Raw genomic sequence first — 21196 nt, 5'->3', positions numbered from 1 at the left:
CTTCCTCTCTCTTTCTTTTTCTCTGTGGCGCCTGAGTGGTGGGCATTGTGAAGGACTGCTGCTGGGGTATGTAGGTGCCTTTAATGGTTTGGTGGGAGCAGCTGCAGTTTCCACATGAAGGGAGGGAGGGAGGGGTCGCAGGGATGGGGGGGTTGGAACCAGCTACCACCAGTTCATTTTGCACTTGATTATCCCAGATGTGTGGCCCAATATGCTACTATTAGTGGATGTGGTCTAATATGCTAATGAGTTTCTGTTGGGCTTTTTCTACCAAAAAAAGGCTTGGACCTAGGCATTTGCCTAGGTTGGCAGGTCAGGTGTGTGTGTGCATGTGTGCCAAATTAGGCTCTCCCCTTCACATAGAAAAACAATTATTTACATTAATTTTGCTGGCCTGAATAGTTCTTCCTCAGCGGAGCACTGTTTTTAAAGTTGAAAATTTTGTATGGCCCGCAAATGATGTTATAAATATCCAAATGGCCCTTGGCAGAAAAAAGGTTCCCCACCCCTTCCTTACAGCATCTTCTTCTTTGAAGTGGGGAGATTGGTTGTGTAGAGTTATCTCCCCTGTCCATAGACCAGAGAAAAAGCAAATGGGTTTCTTTGGTGCAACGTGAGCTAGCCAAAGGAGTGAGGAATAAGAGTTGTGGAATAAATTCTGACTTGTTTGGGAAAGAAGAATTGGGCAGACTTCCAACCAATTTCAATCCATGTGGCCTTCTTCATCCCTGTTACACCTGTAAGTAACAGTGATCTGACCACTAGATGCTGGTTTTAATGTCAGCTAATATTTGTGAAGGAGTATGTAAGGAATATGTGAAGGAGTAACACTGCCCTCAAGGATGTGCAAAATGGCTCCCGGGTTTACACTTGTCTCTCCCTCCCCTTAGGGCACCTGTGATGACTGGTAGCTGGGTGACAGGGAAGAGTCCAAGGAAGCAATGAAAGGAACTTTACCCCCTGAATCCGTCTTGTGGCCCTGCTGTTAGGTGCAGATGCTTTTGCGAGAATCAAAACAGCGAACTTTACACTGCAGTCTTAAAGACACCGATGGCCTAGTCCTTTACAGGTACTCCAGTTATCACGGGCTTAGACTGGAGTAACTCTACGCAAGATCTTCCTGTTAAGAAGGCAAATTCAACCGGGACATCTTAAATGTGTTTAGGATTGCACGGTTGCTGAAAAACAGTCACGCATTAAGCCATGACCCTAAACATATTCTTAGGGCGCCCCATTGAACAGAATGGGCTAATATCTACATAGGATCCGATTGTAAAACAAGAGGTTCGGGCTTTTAGGGGAGGGATGGTGGCTCAGTGGTAGAGCATCTACTTGGTAAGCAGAAGGTCCCAGGTTCAATCCCCGGCATCTCCAACTCAAAAGGGTCCAGGCAAATAGGCATGAAAAACCTCAGCTTGAGACCCTGGAGAGCCACTGCCAGTTGAGTAGACAATATTGACTTTGATGGACCGAGAGTCTGATTCAGTAGAAGGCAGCTTCATATGTTCATATTAGGGGAGGGACGGTGGCTCAGTGGTAGAGCATCTGCTTGGTAAGCAGAAGGTCCCAGGTTAAATCCCCGGCATCTCCAAAAAAGGGTCCAGGCAAAGAAGTGTGAAAAACCTCAGCTTGAGACCCTGGAGAGCCACTGCTGGTCAGGGAGGGATGGTGGCTCAGTGGTAGAGCATCTGCTTGAGAAGCAGAAGGTCCCAGGTTCAATCCCTGGCATCTCCAAAAAAGGGTCCAGGCAAATAGGTGTGAAAAACCTCAGCTTGAGACCCTGGAGAGCCACTGCTGGTCAGGGGAGGGACGGTGGCTCAGTGGTAGAGCATCTGCTTGGGAAACAGAAGGTCCCAGGTTCAATCCCCGGCATCTCCCAAAAAGGGTCCAGGCAAATAGGTGTGCAAAACTTCAGCTTGAGACCCTGGAGAGCAGGGGAGGGATGGTGGCTCAGTGGTAGAGCATCTGCTTGGGAAGCAGAAGGTCCCAGGTTCAATCCCTGACATCTCCAACTAAAAAGGGTCCAGGCAAATAGGTGTGAAAAACCTCAGCTTGAGACCCTGGAGAGCCACTGCTGGTCAGGGGAGGGATGGTGGCTCAGTGGTAGAGCATCTGCTTGGGAAGCAGAAGGTCCCAGGTTCAATCCCTGGCATCTCCAAAAAAGGGTCCAGGCAAATAGGTGCGAAAAACATCAGCTCGAGACCCTGGAGAGCCGCTGCCAGTCTGAGTAGACAATACTGACTTTGATGGACCGAGGGTCTAATTCAGTAGAAGGCAGCTTCATATGTTCCTATGTTTTCAGGCTAGGGTCCGCAGTGAGCCCTAACAATACATTGTAACTATTCACGCTGAAGGGTGGGGGGGTGGAAATCCAGTGTTCTGCCAATAACTCCCCGGTCCGGCTTCTCGGAGACCGCCGGGGAGTCGGTAGCAGGTTTCGACTTCCCCAGCTCCTCGCCCAAGGCGAGCTGGGGCAGCTGCCCGGAAAGGGGCTGCCCTCGCCGGGCCTCGCCGCCAAGCACGATGCGCCCGAGAGTTGCCGCGGCCGCGAGAGCAGCGGGAGGCGCCGCCGGCTGCTCGCGGGGCCGCCTTCCTCCCGCGGCTGCTTCCATTGGCTAGAGGAGGAGAGCGGGCGGCCGCCAACGTCAAGGCGGCGCCGGGCTCCTCGCGAAGCCGCCGCTCGTGCTGCAGAGCCGGGATGCGGCCGCCGCGGGCTGGCCTGGCTTTCTGCGCTCCCCCTGCGGCCCCTGCCTGCGCCCGCGAGTGCCGCCCCGCGAGGCTCCCGCTAAGCCAGCTCCGCTCCGCTCGCCCCACTTGGAGCCGCTCGGGCTTCTCCGGCCAGCGAGGCATGGGGAGAGCCGGCGGGGGGACGGCGGCAGCAGCAGCAGCAGCGGGCAAGTCAATGCGGCAGCTTTGCCAGTGAGCGAGCAGGAGGAAGCGGCTCCGCGGGCGCCCAAAGGTGCCGCCTGGGACCTTCCCCCCCGCCCCGGATGCCCTCTGCCGCGGCGGGGCCATGGGAGCCTTCGGCAGCAGGCAGAACGCGGGGCTGGAAGAGGCGGACGCCCCGTCCAATGCCATCTACAGATACCCCCCTAAATCCGGTAAGGCTTAGCAGAGGGAGCCGGGCAGGGGCTGGGCAGCGGCGCGACCCGCTGGGCGGCGCGGGGAACTGCAGCCTGACCGAGAGAGTCCCCCTTTCGTTCCGCGTAGCCGCGGGTGGGTGGAAGCGGGAGCTGCGCGCTCGCTTGCTCCTCTCGAAGGCTTCTCCTAACAACACCCCCCCCCCCCCAAAAAAACACACCCCACCCGGGACCATTGAGGCTTTTTTTTTATTTTAATCTTGTATTATTGATTATTGTTACCCGCCCAGAGTCCGTTTAGGAATGGGCGGGCTATAAACGGAACATAAAATAAAAATGATCAAAAGAAATGACATGCGGACATAGGCAGATTTTTGCTCAACTGCTTGCTTTGTTGACCTTCGAGGGCAGCTCCTGAGTTTTCCCCCGGAGTCGAGGGGGGAGGGAGGAGAAGAAGCCGCCGAGCAAGCGTTGCGTGCAAAGGTTTGGACGCTGGCAAAAAAAAAATGTGCTTTTGCTTTGATGGGGTCCTGGGTCTTGCCGGAGAACTGCGGTGACATCTGAGCGGAGAGGGCAGCATCCGTGGCATCATGCTTCTGGGTAAAAGGACCTTTTCGTTCTCTCTTTGAAACGGCTGTAGTTCTCTTTTTTTACGCAGAGCCCTGGGGTTTTCTCAGGGGTCTCCCACCCCTGATTGGAGAGGAAGCCTTGCTGTGTCCCCAACTCTTGTTTTTCTGCAGATGTTCGAATCCGCTACGAGTAGCTAGCGACGTGCTGTCGAGGGTGTGCTGGGCGACTTCTTCGATAGGATGCTTTCGATACCTGCATGCCTGTTTGCACGTTTTTGCTCATGCGCTAATTGGGAATGACGATCGCCCATCTGTCTGGCTGTGTGACACTTTCCATCGCCTAGTTAGGTGGCCTTCGGTATTGATTAGCTTTGGCACAGGGCATGGAAAAGGCTGGCTTGCTGAAGCAACAAATGTTGCATTGGGTGGAGTGAGATCAATATGTCCTTAAAACGAAACCGTCCTCATTGATCTTATGGGTCACTTGAATCCGTTGTGTGGCTCTGCGTTTCTTCTTTTTAGAAGGGAAAAAGAAATAAGGGTACATAAAGGATACACTTTTAAAAATAAATATAGTAAGTATGCCTTGCACTGTATGCGGGTGGGATGGGGGAATGCCATCTTTCTCTTGGCTCTGCTCCTGCATCTTGAACAATAGCTTAATGTGCAGAAATGAAGCTGGTGGTGCTTTTGCCACCCCTTCTTGTCAGTGCCAGGAGAAACTTCACTTTGCTAAGATTGCCATTAAAGCAGCCAGTTTGCATAGGAGTATAGTATGGAAGAAAGAATTTTTGGCAGGTGCAGGTGGCTGGCTGTACAACTGTTAGAAAATCTGCAGCTGGGGGCAGCTTTGAAGGTCGCTTTCTCTCTCACCCGAGAGAAAGCCGGGTCAGTTAGCTTCTGCAGTTCGGGCAGCATCACAGTGGCTGACTTGGTCAGACTTGGGCCATGGTGTGGCTATAGGTGTGGCCTCTGCAGTGTGGGTAGGCTCTTGTCTCAGCAAGCTCCTGACCAGCCATGGCACACCGAGAACTCACCTGGTAAGTTAAAGTGCCCGTCCACCCATTTGCAGTTGGTGAAAGTCCTCTTATCTGCATAGCTACAGGAACAATGTATTCCTTTGCATCTAATTACTCTAGTTAAAAATGTGGGAGTAGAGTCTGTGGGAACCCCCCCCCCCCCCACCATATAATCTCATAGTTGTATCACTATGTATCACATATTTTCTATGTTTTGATTATTTGCATATGTCTGTATTTCATTTATTTTGATCATTTTTATTTATGTTCAGTTTATAGCCCGCCCATTCCTAAATGGACTCTGGGCGGGTAACAACGATCAATAATACAAGATTAAAATCAAATACATGTAATAAAACAATATACAATCTAAAAGCAATATCACAATCTAAAAACAAACTCCAGTTCTGCAGTTGGTAGCATCAGTTGCCTCCACTCCTTCCATACATTCCTCCAGCTGGTGTAAGATAAATGGGTCAACTTTTATGTTGCAATTGTATGCACGTTTGTCGAGAATTTTACTCCATTGACCTTGGTGAAATTTAATTTTGGGGAAATCTGAATGGAATTGGGCCATATAGCTGAAATTGTATTATTACTTGGAAGTAACTCCGGGAAGGACCTACTTCTGAGTGAGGATGCTAGAAAACTAGTGATATTTTATTCCTGATAAATAAACAGCAGCTTGTTAACAATTTCCTTTTTAATGCTAAAGCAATTGGGGGGGGGGGGTTAGAAAGGGAGCAATGTGTTTCTTTATCACAGAAGAATATGTAAAGAAAACTTTAGTTATGTGTGCTATTTCTAATTTCATGCTTTGAAGACTAATTCCTGTGGTGATAGTGTAATTCAAAACAATAGGATTTTGGTGCTCTCAGTGGCTCAAAAGGGTGCAAAACTCTGTTTCTAGTCTCTGGAAGGTTCTGATTGCAGTTGAGATGATTCCTACCCTTGAATGTTCTTGTTCAGGCCTCTTCTGTTATTGCTATGAATGAATGGTAGTAGCTATGACATAGGCTTAAGCAAGTGTGAATCTTGAGTGGGGCCCATGACTCAGTAGGAGAGCATATGTTTTGTGTTGCAGAGGATCCTTGATTTAAATGGATTTCCATCAAAAAGGATATTGGGTGGCAAGTGTTGGGAAAGTTCTTTCTTTGCGTGAAACCCTGAAGAATTACTGCCAGAGTAGTCAATGCTGTTGAACTAGATGGACCAGTGGGATGAGAAGATTGAACATATAAAGCCTCCTTATTCTGTCTGTCCACTGATCCGTCTAGTTCAGCATTGGCCGCTTTGACTAGTGGTCTTACCTGAATGTGCTGAGTAACGTCACCTTTTCAGTATACCTATCTGTAGTAATTTGTACCTCCTGAAAAAGTTTTAATTTCATTGGCATTTGGTCAGTTTAGTTGGATTGTGAGATGCCTCTTTTTGATGGCAGTGTCTTGAGATGTTGCAGCCTCATAGATTTGCATCTGCAGATGGACACTTAAGTCCAAGTTCTCCTTTAATATATACAGTTATGTAACCCTTTATCCACTTCAATTTCTTTGCCTGGTGGAAACACAAAGGCTGCCCTCCTGTGTCTGCTTGGATAAAGCTTAGTATAACAACTGTGACTTGATTCTCTTGCTGATACTTGTTTTAAATTGCAGCCCCACAAATAATGGGGGGGGGGATTCAGAGCATGACAATGTCATGGGGATGATCAGTTGACTGTCCATCTCTATATGGGGTCTGAAAAATGGTGGGGGATCATTTACAGATCTCCTGCCATTACAAGTAGTTTGGCCCTTGTATGATAGTACTTACTTCTTATAAGCTGTACAAGATAGTAAATACTCCTTGTCTGTTAAAAGCTTAAAGAAGGTGTGTCTTTATTCTTAGAAAATGAAAAGAGATCTTAAGTCATTTTTTTTACAGTTTTCTTTAGTTTAACACTTTGAAACTGTTTGTGTTCAACAAACGCATGTATTTGTTAGATGTTGATTATTTTAAATTATGGGCAATAATTTTGATAGCTAATCAGCAAAGTAAGGTAAAAGAAAAAAAGGGCCTTTGCTGGTTTCTACATTCTTTTTCAGTGTCATTGCTAAAGTAAACTCTTTTTATATTGAAAATGCATGCCTGGCTTTTTTTTGGTGTGCCAAACATTTGGAATCGGTTTACCGAAACATCTGTCTGGCTGTTGGCATTTAGCAACTTTTTCCCCATCCTTTTTGATAAAAAGTGTTTTTTTTTGGGGGGGGGGAGTTGTAATCTTAAGCAGATGGTTGCCATCTTAAAAAAAACATTATTTGGTAGTACATTCAATGATGCCTTCTTATTCAGAGGACTTGTGCAGTGTTCTTGATGGCCTTATCTTGCAGGGTATTGATGTCTGTAACTATGTTCCTTTTTTTGGTTTATGTATTTTCTAATGAAAAGTTTTTTGTCAGGAGTTGCTGCTTGCAAGCAAAAGCCTTCAGTGCAGGGATCCTCCTCCGGGGTACATGAATGAGATAATAATCGTGTAGTGTGTAAGTTCTTCATCACTTCTCTCTGTGGCACATTACAAGCCCAGAGGCTGCTGCTGGGGTAAGCGACACATAATATGTAAATAGTGACCAAGATGACTCTTTAAGATGAAAACCCACCTCTTAAGGAGCGGCAAGGCAGAGGGAAGAAGAGCTTTCAATATTTGCTGTTTTTCTATTCCAGTTTCCCCCCTCCCTCCCTTCCCCCCCCCCCCCCCCCCAGCCCAACAGGCTCTAGAAGTGTGCAGCTGGTTCATGGAATAAGAGAGAGTAAAAGAAGTGACTGTCGGTTTGGTGTAGTGGTTAAGTGCAGAGAGAAGTGGGAGTTAAGTGGGAGAACTGGCTTTGATTTCCCACTCCTCCACTTGCAGTTGCTGGAATGGCCTTGGGCCAGCCACAGTTCTTGTAGGAGTTGTCCTTGAAAGGACAGCAGCTGTAAGAGCTCTCTCAGCCCCACCTACCTCACAGGGTGTCTGTTGTGGGGGGGGGGGGAAGGAAAAGGAGATTGCGACTGCTCTGAGATTCAGAGTTTCTTCTCCCTCCTCCTCCGGCTGGAGGGAGGTTATTTTGTGAGGAGAATCCCCAATGTATTCAGCTTGACAACCTGTGATCTTTGGTAGTTCTTCCTCTCCCTTTGCCTCTCTTTCACTTCAGTAAAATAGCAAAATGAAATACATTCCACACTTATTTCAGAGAGAGTGGTGATGGTGTGAGATTGCCTAAAAGAAATATATGGTAAAGCCTGGAGGAGGAAAGAATATGTGAAATTTCCTAGGTAAAAAAAAAAAGCTTTTGTCTTGATTCTGAACATGGAGGTGTAAAATTTTCCTGACCGCCATCCCAAATCCTGCTTTTTTCCTTCCTCACAAAATCTTTTATGTTAAATTTCTGTTCTCTCAGTCCTGTTATCATTTTAGGCACCACATAGTATATGATTAAGTACTTTTAAAAGACTACTAGATATTAACACTATTTAATCTTAGGGCCAGGGCCAGACTAAAGATATATAACTGCTCTATGGTATTAACCTGGGCATCTCGGCTAAAAAATTACAGGCTCTTGAGAAAGTGCAATCTAAATTTCTCCGTAACATCTTGCAGCTCTTGCCAGGTGTGCCAAATGCCCTTTTGCGACTAGAAACTGGGCAAATGAGAATTGAGGCCAGAATTATGTTGCCTTCAGCATACCAATGGCTAAGAATCTATACAAACAAAAAAGGCCTCTTTCCTCAAATAATTCAAGACCTCTATAGGCCAAGGTGGCTGCAATTGGTTGAAAGCAATTTGGAAAGTATAGGATTCTCACTTGAAAACCTCTTGACGCAGAGTAATGCCAAAGCAAAAAGTATTATCAAACAAAGAATCTGTGATATAGAGAGACAAAGGGATCTAGAACAGGCCCCTTCTTTCTTGGCATCTACTGAGACCAAATATGTTATGAGGATGGCCAAGTACTTTTCTTATTTGGAGGTACCAGCTCACAGAAGAGCCTTTATTGGCTCGATGTGCAGTCATGCCCTCAAAAGTGTTAGAAGGGAAATATAGAAAAGTTCCATATGAAGATCGACGCTGTTCTTGTGCTATGGGAGAGGTGGAGTCGATGATTCATATGTTTTTTCGATGCCCATTCCACCAAGCATATAGGGACAGGTTTGTTTCCCCGTTTGTAGTCAAACCAATAGTAGATGCGGACAGGGCGTGTTTGGAGAAACTTTTGGTGGATGCAAGTCCATCTATCTCTAGCTAAATTCTGCCATTACCTGGTGAAGTTCCATACTAAGAAACAAGAAATGGTAGGTCTTGTATGATCTGTTGGAGCAAGAATCTACATAAACCCAGTCTGACAGCTACAGTATGACAGCTGGTGATCTAGCTGCCAGGCTAGGTCACAGTGACCTGATCAGCAGACCGGCTTGAGCCGGCAGAAGCCAAGTGATGCAATCTGCTGAGTCAGCACGGCCAGGATTGGCTGCTTGGACTATATATGATCTGTGTGTGCATCACACAGGTCTCTCCCTGTGAGATGGTGGTTAGGCGAAGCACTTTGTCCGTGGAGGTGATATTGTATAGACTGCACAAGAGAGCACTTGTCGTGTATATATGTTAATACACCTTTTGGCACTAGTTGCACGTGTCTGCCTGATTTTCTTTCCTGAAGCCCTGTGTCGGGCAAGTCATCTCCCTCACTCTGCTACTCCCGCTCCGACAGGGTTATGGGCCCAGCACGCTTCCGCTGCGCGGAGGAGAGAGTTGAGAGTTGAGCTGACTGTGAGGTTGGAAAGAGCCGGAGGCGAGGAACGCCGGTGAAGGACACAGAAGCACCACCGTTCTCTGTTTGAGAGCCAGAGGGACGTCGGCAGCCAGCCGTGAGGAGGAGTCGGCACGATGGCTCAGCAACAGCTTGGAGTAGCCGTCGAGAAGCTCACCTCAGCCAACTACGCGGTGTGGAGCCTGAGAATGCAACACTACCTCAAGCGTGAAGGGCAATGGCTGTTCGTGAGTAACCCCCCTGCTGACTTATCTCCTGCCGAGACTGTGTTATCGGATAAGGCACTGGCCAACATAGTGCTATCTATAGGAGATGACCAGCTGGTTTATGTGCGAGGGAAGGACACTCCCAAGGCTGCCTGGGACGCGTTGAGTGCGGTGCATGTTAGCACCACTGCTGGTTCCCTCATGGCCTTGACAAGGAGGATGTTCCGCACCGTTATGCCGGCTGGAGGGTGTGTGAAAGATCACATCAAACGGCTAACGGACTGTTTTGTTGAGCTGGAGGCAAGAGGCAAGACTGTAGCTCCAGACGACAGAGTGTACATTTTGCTGTCGTCGTTGCCACCTGAGTACACTCCCCTGATAACTTCTCTGGAGACGGTGGACGTAGCGACCCTGACCATGGAATACGTCTGTGCCCACCTGCTTGACTTCCAAGAGAGAATTGCGGCCGTGAGCTGTCCGGGGGTGTCGGCCGGGCAGCGTGCTGTTATCGGTGTGTCCGGGAAGACAGCCAAGAATGAGCCAGCTTTTGCTGCTGGCAGGCGTCCGAAGGTGGAGGAAGTGGAGCCGACTGCGTTTGCAGTCCGTCGCTGCTATGGATGCGGGTCGTCGCAGCACCTGCTCCGAGCTTGCCCTGAGAGGGAGAAGAGGCGGGGGCGTGTGCGGCGAGAGCGGAGGACCGCCAGCCCGTGTGAGGAAGCAACCCGGCTGGTCACGTCTGCAGTAGAGAGCACAGGGTCTGCTTGGACTTTAGACTCCGGGGCAACGAGCCATCTCTGCTGCGAGAAGGAGTTGTTGAAAAACATTGACAGTCCTGAGCATAAGTATGTGAGATTGGCTGATGGGACCACTGCCAATTCTGTTTGCTCAGGCAATGTGGAATTTCCTGCACTGAAATGTATGTTGCAAAATGTGTTGTATGTACCCTCACTGCAGTCTAACCTGTTGAGTGTTAGCACACTGTTTGACCAGGGATACCAGGTGAGATTTGAGAAAACCTGCTGCAAAATCCTGGGAGGTGGGGGAAAGTTGCTTGTGACAGGAAAGAGGGAAGGTAAACTGTATGTGGTCCAGAGTGATTGTGCCCAGGCGGCTCAGGTGTCGAATGAGCCTGTGCACAATAATTGTATACATTTGCTCCATAGGAGACTTGGGCACTGCGGATTTAGGGCGTTAAAGAAAACCCTGGAGCTTGTGCCTAGTTTGAAAGTAAATCCTTGCAAATGTTACTTGGATTGCCAGGTCTGCAAGAAGACCAAAAGCAAGGCGTGTGCTGTTGCTAAAGAAAGCTCAAGGGAAAGCACACGAGCCCTGGAACTAGTCCATTTAGACGTTATTGGCCCATTGCCAAAGAGTCTGTCGGGGAGGAGATACTGCTTGGTGGCCACCGACGACCACACGAGGTACGCGTGGGTTTTCACCATGGTGCATAAGTCTGAGGTGTATAAGACATTCACCAAGTGGGTCAAGGCAGTGGAGAGACAATTAGGGGTTAATCTCCTAGCTGTACAAACCGACAGAGGGGGGGAATTCTTATCTAACCAGATGAAACGTTGGCTGGAGAACAAGGGCATTGCCCACCGTCTGACGAACCCAGCAACGCCCCAAGAACATGGGCTATCCGAGCGAACAGGCGCCGTGTTACAAACATTAATGCACAGCATGCTCGAGGATGCAAAGCTGCCAATTCGTTATTGGGCGGAAGCGATGCATTGCTCGGCATACGTACATAATAGGGTTTGGTGTAAGCCTGTAAATGATTTGCCTTATAAGCGGCTATATAACCACTGCCCAGATTTGAGCTTTCTGAGGGTATTTGGAACCCAAGCCTGGGTGAATATTCCTCTGAAACATAGAAGGAAAGGAGGTGACCGGGCAGTGAGCCTAACCTTTCTGGGCTACCAGCCAGAAACCAAATCATATCGCTTTTGTGATAAGCGGGCGAAGCTAACCTTTAGTAGGTCCGCTGGATTTAGTGAGTCCAGCTGGGCAAGATTGCACTCTACGGAAAGAGACCTGGGAATGCTGCCAAGTACTGATAAGAATGTTGGAGCGCAGCCCAGAAGCCCAGCCCAGGAGGTGGCACCCAGTGGGGCTGGAGAAGGTGAGCCGAATCCTGGCACAGGGCCACGGGTGTCGGCTAGAGCCACAAAAGGCATCCCTCCTGCTAGATACGGGTTCCCAAGTGCAAACCAAGTCAGCACCCCTGAACCTGAAACATACGAGGAGGTGCTGAAGCTAGATAGTAAAGAAAGGCTAGCATGGTTTGCCGCAATGCAGAAGGAATATGATTCCTTGCTGAAAAACAGAGTGTTTACTGAGGTGCTAAGGCCGGGCAACCGGAACATTATCTCCTGTAGGTGGACCTACCGGTTAAAGAAAGACGCAAATGGAGCCGTGCAACGAAAGGCCAGGTTAGTGGCCAGAGGGTTCAGCCAAAGGAAGGGATTGGATTATCAGCAAGTGTTTGCCCCCACTTTAAAAGCTGAAACCCTCAGGGCAGCATTGTGTAAGGCTGGAAGTACGGGGCAACAAGCCCATCACTTTGACTTCGAGACAGCCTATTTGAACTCCCCCTTAGACCAGGAGCTGTTTATGGAACAAATCCCCGGTTTTGATGGTGGGAGTGGTGTGTTAAAACTGAACAAAGCCTTGTATGGTTTGAAACAAGCCGGACACGCATGGTACAAGTGTTTGAAGTCAGCATTAATGAAAGTAGGATTCAACCAGCATCTGGCAGACCCTTGCATGTTTAGCAGGGTGGTGGGAGAGTCCAGAATGATAGTCCTCATCTTTGTGGACGATCTGATTGTCTTAGTGGACTCCAACCAACAATTAGCATGGTTTCAAGAAACAGCCAGTAAGCTGTTCACTATCAAGCACCTGGGGCCAGTGAGCTACTACCTAGGGGTGGAAATAGCGAGGAGGGCCGATGGTTGTTTTGAACTGTCCCAGAGCAACAAAGTGAGAGCGCTGCTAGCTCAGTATGGTATGAACGAAGCTAGCAGTGTGCAAACACCCATGACCACAGGTTATAGCAAGGAACCTGAAGGTGAGATATTCAAGAATGTACCATTATACCAGTCCCTGATCGGGTCCTTATTGCACCTAGCGTGCTGGACCAGGCCAGATATCAGCTATGCGGTACATATATTGTGCCAGAAAAATGCTGAACCCCACCACAAAGATTGGGTGGCGGCTAAAAGAGTACTACGTTACCTCAGCGGCACAATAGAACGTAAGCTATCCCTCAGAGTAGGAGAAAAACCTGAACTACGCGCCTATGCTGACGCAAGCTGGGGGGACCGGCCCAAGGCAAAATCAACCACAGGAATTGGAATATTTCTGGGAGATGCCCTAGTAGTATGGAAAGCCACCAAGCAGACCCTGGTGGCATGTAGCACGTGTGAGGCAGAGTACGGTGCCATAAACGAATGTGTACTTAACCTAGAGTGGGCAGTACAACTGATGAGGGACTTTAGCATACCTGTAAATTTGCCAGTTTCAGTATATACTGACAACTCAGCAGCCAAAGAACTGACGGAGAACCAAGCTGCTCGAGGGAAAAGCAAGCATATACTTATCAGGTACCAAAATGTGAAGGAAGCAGCGGCTAAAAACCTCATAAAAATAATAAAGTGTACATCGGATGAGAATGCCGCTGATATATTCACGAAATGTTTAACTGCAAGTGAACATGAAAACTGTGTAAAGTGTTTGGGTATACTGGGTTTAAATAGATTAGGAGGTGTGTTGGAGCAAGAATCTACATAAACCCAGTCTGACAGCTACAGTATGACAGCTGGTGATCTAGCTGCCAGGCTAGGTCACAGTGACCTGATCAGCAGACCGGCTTGAGCCGGCAGAAGCCAAGTGATGCAATCTGCTGAGTCAGCACGGCCAGGATTGGCTGCTTGGACTATATATGATCTGTGTGTGCATCACACAGGTCTCTCCCTGTGAGATGGTGGTTAGGCGAAGCACTTTGTCCGTGGAGGTGATATTGTATAGACTGCACAAGAGAGCACTTGTCGTGTATATATGTTAATACACCTTTTGGCACTAGTTGCACGTGTCTGCCTGATTTTCTTTCCTGAAGCCCTGTGTCGGGCAAGTCATCTCCCTCACTCTGCTACTCCCGCTCCGACATGATCTGTTTGAATTTTAGGTTATAAACGATTTTATATATTCGGATTTAAAGGATTTGATATTAATTTGAACTGATTCTGGATTTTAAAATTGGTTAAATTATATTTTAGTTATCCTCGACCTGTATAGGTGCGGGAAAGTTTTAAGTATTTTATTGTATTTTATGTATTTTAGGAGGGGTTTTACATGATGTGTTATAATTTTTATATTGGTCTATGACCGTAATAAAAAGTTCAGGTTCAAGTATAAGAGTAGGGACACCATCCCTTTTAAATGAGGGGAAGCCAATGGTGGTGATGATAAAGGTCAGAGAGATGGCAGTAGAGGAAGAAACATATTTAACCCATTCCCTGCTCTTCATGTGACTTTTTCTCAGCAGGAGAAAAAAGCTCCTAGTTTCCTCCACATGAAGTGGCTTTTCTCCTTTTAAAAGTATGGGAGACTGTCACTTACAGCAGTGGTTCCCAACCTGGGGGCCCACTGAGTTATTGCAAGGGATCTACGAATCCATATGTGCACTAAGCACTGTCATTTTGATCTTTCTAGCATGTATTAAGTACAATTGCTATTGTGGGCTCTGCAAAATCTGCTGATGGTAGGAAGGGGGTCTTCATATTCAAAGCTATTGTGTTGAAGCAGTCCTCGTTAGTTGTGGCAAAGTGTTTCACTTGAAAATAAGTGAAGAAGGATTTGGAAAAGTAAAAAAAAAGGGGGAATTTCTACTGAGGAGGTTAAACGGTATTATTAATGAATATAGACGCCTGTTACTGTCAGCGTGAGGGGTCTTTGTATGGATTTTTAAAATAATTGAACTGTGTAAAGAGGTCCTGAGAGCCATCACGGGTCCCTCATGTAAAGATGCTTCTGCGCCCTCTCACACACCATCCAAGTCCAACCTAGACACATTATATGAAATCAAACTGCATTATCTGCTGTTGGCATATCCATTCTTCTCCTCCGCCTCCTCTGAAAAGCTCAGGACTTTTCATTTTATGCTTGCAACAGCTCTGTTATACCGTTATACTGAGGCAGTAACAGCCCCAAGGTTGTGCTTCTCTGTTTTACCACTGAATGTATAGCTATACCCCAGTGGTTTGTTCAGATGCCTGAGCCTCCAGGGTAAGCAGGGCCCCTGTAATTTTATCTTCCCTTCCCATCTTGTCTGTTTAAATATATGACAACTTAAGTCTTTTGCTTGAAGCGGTTGCTTGTTATTTCCCCCAAATATGTCCCCTTTATGATAGTACATCATACTGCACCTGAAATGGTTATGGTTACAGGTGTGATAGTCTCCTGTTAGTCTATTGCTGATGTCACTCTGAAATCCACAAGCCTCTTAAATTACAGTTCAGCCTCTCTCTCTGCTGGCGGTGGGAGGCACAGGTAAAAACAGAGGCAGTTTCAAATGTGCCTGGAAGGTGTTTTTTTTTAAACTGATCGATAACCAAGCAGGAAAGTTGCTTTACAGTCACATTCCAGCCTTCCTTCATTTTCCGATGCCTGTGTAATTTCAGCCTGGGAGGCTCAGCTAGCAGCATATGAAAAATCTGTCCTATTAAGAGGCTATGAGGCAGGTGAATATAAGGAGGATCAGTGGGGAGAACTGGGTTTGGGGTTAAGACAAAAAGGGTAGGGAAATTTCATTGATAGGAAGAGAAATCTTAATTTGTTCTTCTGGGTTTTTTTTTTTTTTGTATTTATTAATTATCTCAAGCTTTCAGTTTGAGGTAGACGATGAATCTAAATAAATATAACGAACGATATTATTATGAAGGGGTCTGTCCCATTTTTATCTCCATGTCACTTTTACATACGGTCTTAGAATCATAGAGCGGGAAGGGACCACCAGGGTCATCTAGTCTAACCCCCTGCACAATGCAGGAAACCCCCCCTAAATTCACAAGATCTTCATTGCTGTCAGATGGCCATCTAGGCTCTGTTTAAAAACCTCCAAGGAAGGAGAGCCCACCACCTCCCGAGGAAGCCTGTTCCACTGAGGAACTGCTCTAACGGTCAGGAAGTTCTTCCTAATGTTGAGCCGGAAACTCTTTTGGTTTAATTTCAACCCATTGGTTCTGGTCCTACCTTCCAGGGCCACAGAAAACAACTCCACACCATCCTCTATATGACAGCCTTTCAAGTACTTGAAGGTGGTGATCATAACACCACTTCAGCCACCTTTCAAGTACTTCAAGTGCAAAATTTTGTTTAAAATGGAAAGGTAGGGGAATAGTGGGATTTTGCAATGATATTTTGAAAATAAAACATCAAGGAAAAGCACAAGGATCACACAGCAGAAAACTAAAAAAAATAAAATGCTCTCAGCCTTGGAAAACATGAAATGGCAAGGCATTGCAAGCTCCCCCCCCCCCACTCCCGCGGTTTACTCAGATTAGCAATGGCTCTCCAGTGTAATATCCCCTTTTGGCTGTGGGTTCCCAAGTTAGAGTACTCACTAGGCACTAGTTCTCACTCCATTTGAGAAGAGACAAAGCTGAGTCAAAGCATCCACACTTGATGACACAACTCCAGGAAGCTTCAGCTGGCCACAGGAATGCTGGGAAGTTAAACCTCTCCATTGAAACAAAGTTACAAGGAAAATATGGAGTGGATTTCCCATTCCAGTCTGCTCTGCCTATAGACGTGAGTGGGAAATCCATTCCACATTTTCGTTGCAGCTTTGCTTCTGCTTTTGCTTCTGCAAAGAGAAGGCAGAAGGAGCTGGGATCGTTGGAAGCCTTTGAGCTTTGCAGGGTGAGGACAGGAGGGGGGAGAAGAGAGCCCCACAGGCCTGATTGAAGCATTCCGGGGGCCAGTTAAGCCAGCAGGCCGCACATTTGACACCCCTGAGCTAGAGTCCACTTGGACCCCCACACACAGAGAGAGTGAGGTTCAATCCCCGGCATCTCCAACTAAAAGGGTCCAGGCAAATAGGTGTGAAAAACCTTAGCTTGAGACCCTGGAGAGCTGCTGCCAGTCTGAGTAGACAATACTGACTTTGATGGACCCAGGGTTTGATACATAAGATCAAATAGAAGGGTAGTGGGAGGGGAATGAAAATTGCAAGCTGAAAACAAAGTGGTTTCTGGCTCAACAATGCTTATGTCACAATAATATGTTAGTCTTTAGGGAGAGGCAAGACTCTTTTGTTTCTACTTCAGTAGACAAACATGGCTGTCCCTCTGGAATTCGTTTCATGGTTGGATCACCAGTTTGAGCTAGTGGAAAACAGATGATAAGGTCTTGTTATTACTTTGAATGAAAGATTCTTTGGAGGGATTGTGTGAAGGGGGACCCCTGAATAATTAATGAATACCCCTATAATAATAATAATTGAAAATATTTTTTTGCCTTCAAAAGAGGGTGTCTGATGCAATGTTTAAAGTAACTGTTAGAAGCAGACAGCCTTCTATGGATGTGGATTGAAGGTTTAAAAAGTAGATAACAAAGAGACCTCAGAGAAGCTTCTTGCAAGAGCTGATAATGCATGAAGACAGGACGTATGGAAAAATACTAGAAATTACAGGAAGGTGGAGCATGTTGAGTAGATAAGCCTGCTTGTTTTGGGGTGTGAATAAAAACGGTCTGAATGGGAATGAATGGGAATGATTTTAACTTTTTTTGCCTTCAAAAGAGGGTGTCTGATGCAATGTTTAAAGTAACTGTTAGAAGCAGACAGCCTTCAATGGATGTGGATTGAAGGTTTAAAAAGTAGATAACGAAGAGGCCTCAGAGAAGCTTCTTGCAAGAGCTGATAACGCATGAAGACAGGACGTATGGAAAAATACTAGAAATTACAGGAAGGTGGAGCATGTTGAGTAGATAAGCCTGCTTGTTTTGGGGTGTGAATAAAAACGGTCTGAATGGGAATGATTTTAACTTAGTCATTTTAGAGGCTTATGGCCGGCTAAGTTCTGCTTTGATGTCAAAGTAAATTCATTTCAATACAGTGATAATTGCGGACCTCGTTATTTCTCCGCTTCACGTGCACTGTGGGGACTATATAAATGTTAAATAGGGACATACTAAAACCTGGAACAGTGCCTGCCCAGAGAGAAAGCATACCTGCCCATAGGGAATAATAGGGACAACATTTCACCATAGGGAAAAAGAGAAATCAAGCTTCGCCTAAGCGCAGCGCCTGCCCATAGACTATACACGCCTGCCCCATAGACTATGCATGCCTGCCCATAAGGAATAATGGGGACCACACTAGCCCTTAAGGGAAAAGGGAAATTAAGCTTCTCCTAAGCACAGCGCCTCCCCATAGACTATACACGCCTGCCCATAGAGAAAACACACCTGCCCATAGGGAATAATGGAGACCACATTTCACTATAGGGAAAAAGGGAAATTAAGCTTCTCCTAAGCACAGCGCCTGCCCATAGACTATACACACCTGCCCATAGAGAAAGCACATCTGCCCATAGGGAATAATGGGGACTACATTTCACCGTAGGGAAACAGGGAAATTAAGCTTCACCATTATTCCCTGTGGGCAGCTGTGCTTTCTCTATGGGCAGGTGTGTATAGTCTATGGGCAGGCGCTGTTGTGAGTTTTAGTACGTCCCTGTTAAATACTAATAGGTTATAATAATTGAAAATAATTGCTGTTTTTTTAGTTGAGGTTATGGTAACCTTAAGAAACCTTCATTCTCTCAAGAAATTATCTCTTCAAAATCCAGTCTGTACTTCTGGAATCCTGCCAAAATTGGCATAAACAAACAGCATTAAAGTAAAAACTGCTAAATGAGTGGTATGGATATGGAAACGACTGAACCACAATGAGTGGTGAGTCTTCTAATTTAATTGATGTATGGCAAATAAGCCAGCAAAGACATTCTCAATCGTGAGAAAAAGACCCCTAATTTCAGAACATTGTAGTCACCCGTTTGGTTGCCAGGGTGCCTGGAGACTCAACTCACACACATCTGCCAGGAGAACGTGGGTTTTGTCTACCAGAACGAAGGGACTTATGTGTGAGTACTAACAGCCACAATGTTGCAGCAACACTCTGTGTCTCTGGAGAAGTGCTAACCAGGAGAACAGATGGGTTTCCAGTCGCTCCATGCGATCTCCATCTCGGTCGTTGCAGCGGAAGGTGTGCCGCCAGGAACTGTCCAGGCAAGCGGTTTCCAGCCTTGACCATAGAATCCATATGGGAAGGCTAACATCACCAGCAACTATCTTCCTGCAGTGCCAGACTCCATTACAGCGAAGCGGGAGGCTCACATACTCAACAGATGTCACCTATGCATAAGGCCATCAAGCTTATCTTAGGCGTGGATCCTGCCAGACTGCCTAAGCCTTTGTCCAACAGAACCCAAGACAAAGACAGGTGCCAGTAGAGGGATGAAGAAGAGGAAGAACATCTTCACCTAGAGCCAAGTGTCTTTGTATAGACTGGGTGTTACCTTAGGTAGCAATTTGGCCATCTATTGTCACCTTTTTAGATAAGTTTTAGTAGCCTTAATCACCTCCACCCCAATAATTTCTCCCATTCTTTTCCTTAATGGTTATCCTGGAGCCTCCCCCTTTGGCCCATTGTTACCTGGAAGTCCAATCAGGGAACCAGGGCCAAGCCTGCTCATTGGCCACGTATGGGCATCCAATCAGGTGCCCCCAATAAACTGGCTATTGGCTACCGCATAAGTCCAGCCCTTATGGCCATTGCGGAGCCTCCCCTTTTTCTGAGGTCATGTACCAGCTGACCACCTGTCATCCGCCCCTGTACCTCCCATCCCCTAAGAGCTCAAGGTAGTCCTTATAACCTGTGGTTTAGCTCCCCACAGATGTTCATCTAGCAGTACCCCAATTCCGCTGTCTAGATACATCCCCAATTCCTGATGAGTTGAGGGTCCCTTCCCCCTAGTCCTCATTCGTCACCATTGGAGCCTTCCTTGAAGACTACGATCGGTAATTATCACCCTGTTTGTCCATCCTTATGTTACCTCTATGCATTTCTTTCTATTTTTATTAGGACTGTATGTGTATTGTATGTATTCATTACCTTGTATGTGTGTTCTATGTTTTTCTACAATACATTTTTAATTGTTTTTATTTAATTAGTGTCCTTGGTGAATTGAAGCAATAATTTCTGGAAGTGGAAATCCTGTATACATAGATTCTAGATCCCTTTTAAGCCAAAGGTGCCCACCTGTCAATTCCCCAACCTCTTTTGAGGGCATTTTGGCTTATATAATGTGTGTGCTGAATTTTAGTTGATTTAGAATGTTATTGGCATGCTGTATGTAAGCCACCTAGGAAAGGAAACCTAAGCATTCCAGATGGGTAGCATATCTGTTAGCTTGTTAAAGCACAGCTTTCATTTCACAAACTAGAGCCCATTCTGTCAGATTCACTTAGCAGCTCATGAGCAGACAGACACATGCAGCTATGAAGGAAAAAAAAATGTAGAAAGCAGGGTTAAAAGGCCATGAAATGCAGGGAGATACGGGGTGAGATATAATTATGCAAAATTCAAACATAAGAAAAGTACAGAGACCTTGCAGATGTCTGCAGTTGGCAAGCTGCTTTTCTTTGATAAGCTAGTTAATACGTGCAGTGATTTTTGGAATCTGAAGTCTTTATTAAGTCTGATATCAAACTTAGAAGAATACCAGTTCAGCAGGAGAAGTCTCAAGGCACACTATTTCTCCAGTCCATTATACGCTGGTATCTGTGGAAGCAGTCTTTTGCTTCTCCTAAGCTTGTATGATTATTCTGTTAAAGGGTGTTCTGCCGCTCAGTATGCTGAAAGGTATGTTATGGCAGGATGTTGTTGGAATTTCCTCCAGTGGTGATTCTTGTCTGCCATGTTTTTCACACTTGCAATTTCCAGTCTCGTTCCCCGTCTTGGACTTGTTCTAAAATTCTTCCATCATGTTGGTTATCCAATTCAGCAGCTTTCCTACCCTCCCACGTTTCCTCCAGTCTCAAAAAAAATCAACAGTATTGATAGGCAGAAGGAGGAATAGAAGATGCCCTGTACTGCAAAACATACTGAGGACCTGGAAGGATTGTAGGTGGAGTGAGGGCCTGCTATGAGTACGTATGTTTGTATGTCTTGCCAGATGAGTTGGGGGTAAAGATATTCCCTGAAATAACTTTCCTTATAGCATGATCTGTCTGGATGCTATATTTGCTGCAGGTCAGATGCTTATCCCTGGACCCTAAAACTTAGATTATTCAGAAGCCTATGTTTGGCTCTCTGTTTCTGACTGGTTTTGGAAATTTACAGAATATCGGGACCGCAGTATGCACGAAGCAAATACAAAAACTAGAAACACCGTGTGTTGCAATAGATTGCTGGCAAGAGGTGGTGTACGAAGCTGATGTACCTTTGTGAATGTGCATATTATAGCAGCAGTT

General features: G+C 46.4%; 1 protein-coding gene and 1 non-coding gene across 5 annotated transcripts in view; both read left to right on the top strand.

Annotated features, from left to right (window-relative positions):
• The first annotated feature begins 1659 nt into the window (after window positions 1-1659).
• TRNAL-GAG (transfer RNA leucine (anticodon GAG)) lies at window positions 1660-1734 on the top strand. Its single transcript has one exon. It is a non-coding gene; the product is annotated as a tRNA-Leu (tRNA).
• A 1259-nt stretch (window positions 1735-2993) lies between these two features.
• Window positions 2994-21196, top strand: part of RNF157 (ring finger protein 157) — a 167577-nt gene continuing 149374 nt past the window's right edge. For all 4 annotated transcript variants that reach the window (XM_060252947.1, XM_060252946.1, XM_060252949.1 and 1 more), the window contains exon 1: window positions 2994-3101. In XM_060252947.1, the coding sequence (XP_060108930.1) occupies window positions 3014-3101 (88 nt within the window). In that variant the 5' untranslated portion in view covers window positions 2994-3013. The remainder of the gene's footprint in view (window positions 3102-21196) is intronic.

This window comes from Heteronotia binoei, chromosome 13 (assembly GCF_032191835.1).
Source record: "Heteronotia binoei isolate CCM8104 ecotype False Entrance Well chromosome 13, APGP_CSIRO_Hbin_v1, whole genome shotgun sequence".
Lineage (NCBI taxonomy): Eukaryota > Metazoa > Chordata > Lepidosauria > Squamata > Gekkonidae > Heteronotia > Heteronotia binoei.
This window is presented reverse-complemented; position numbering and strand designations above follow the sequence as displayed.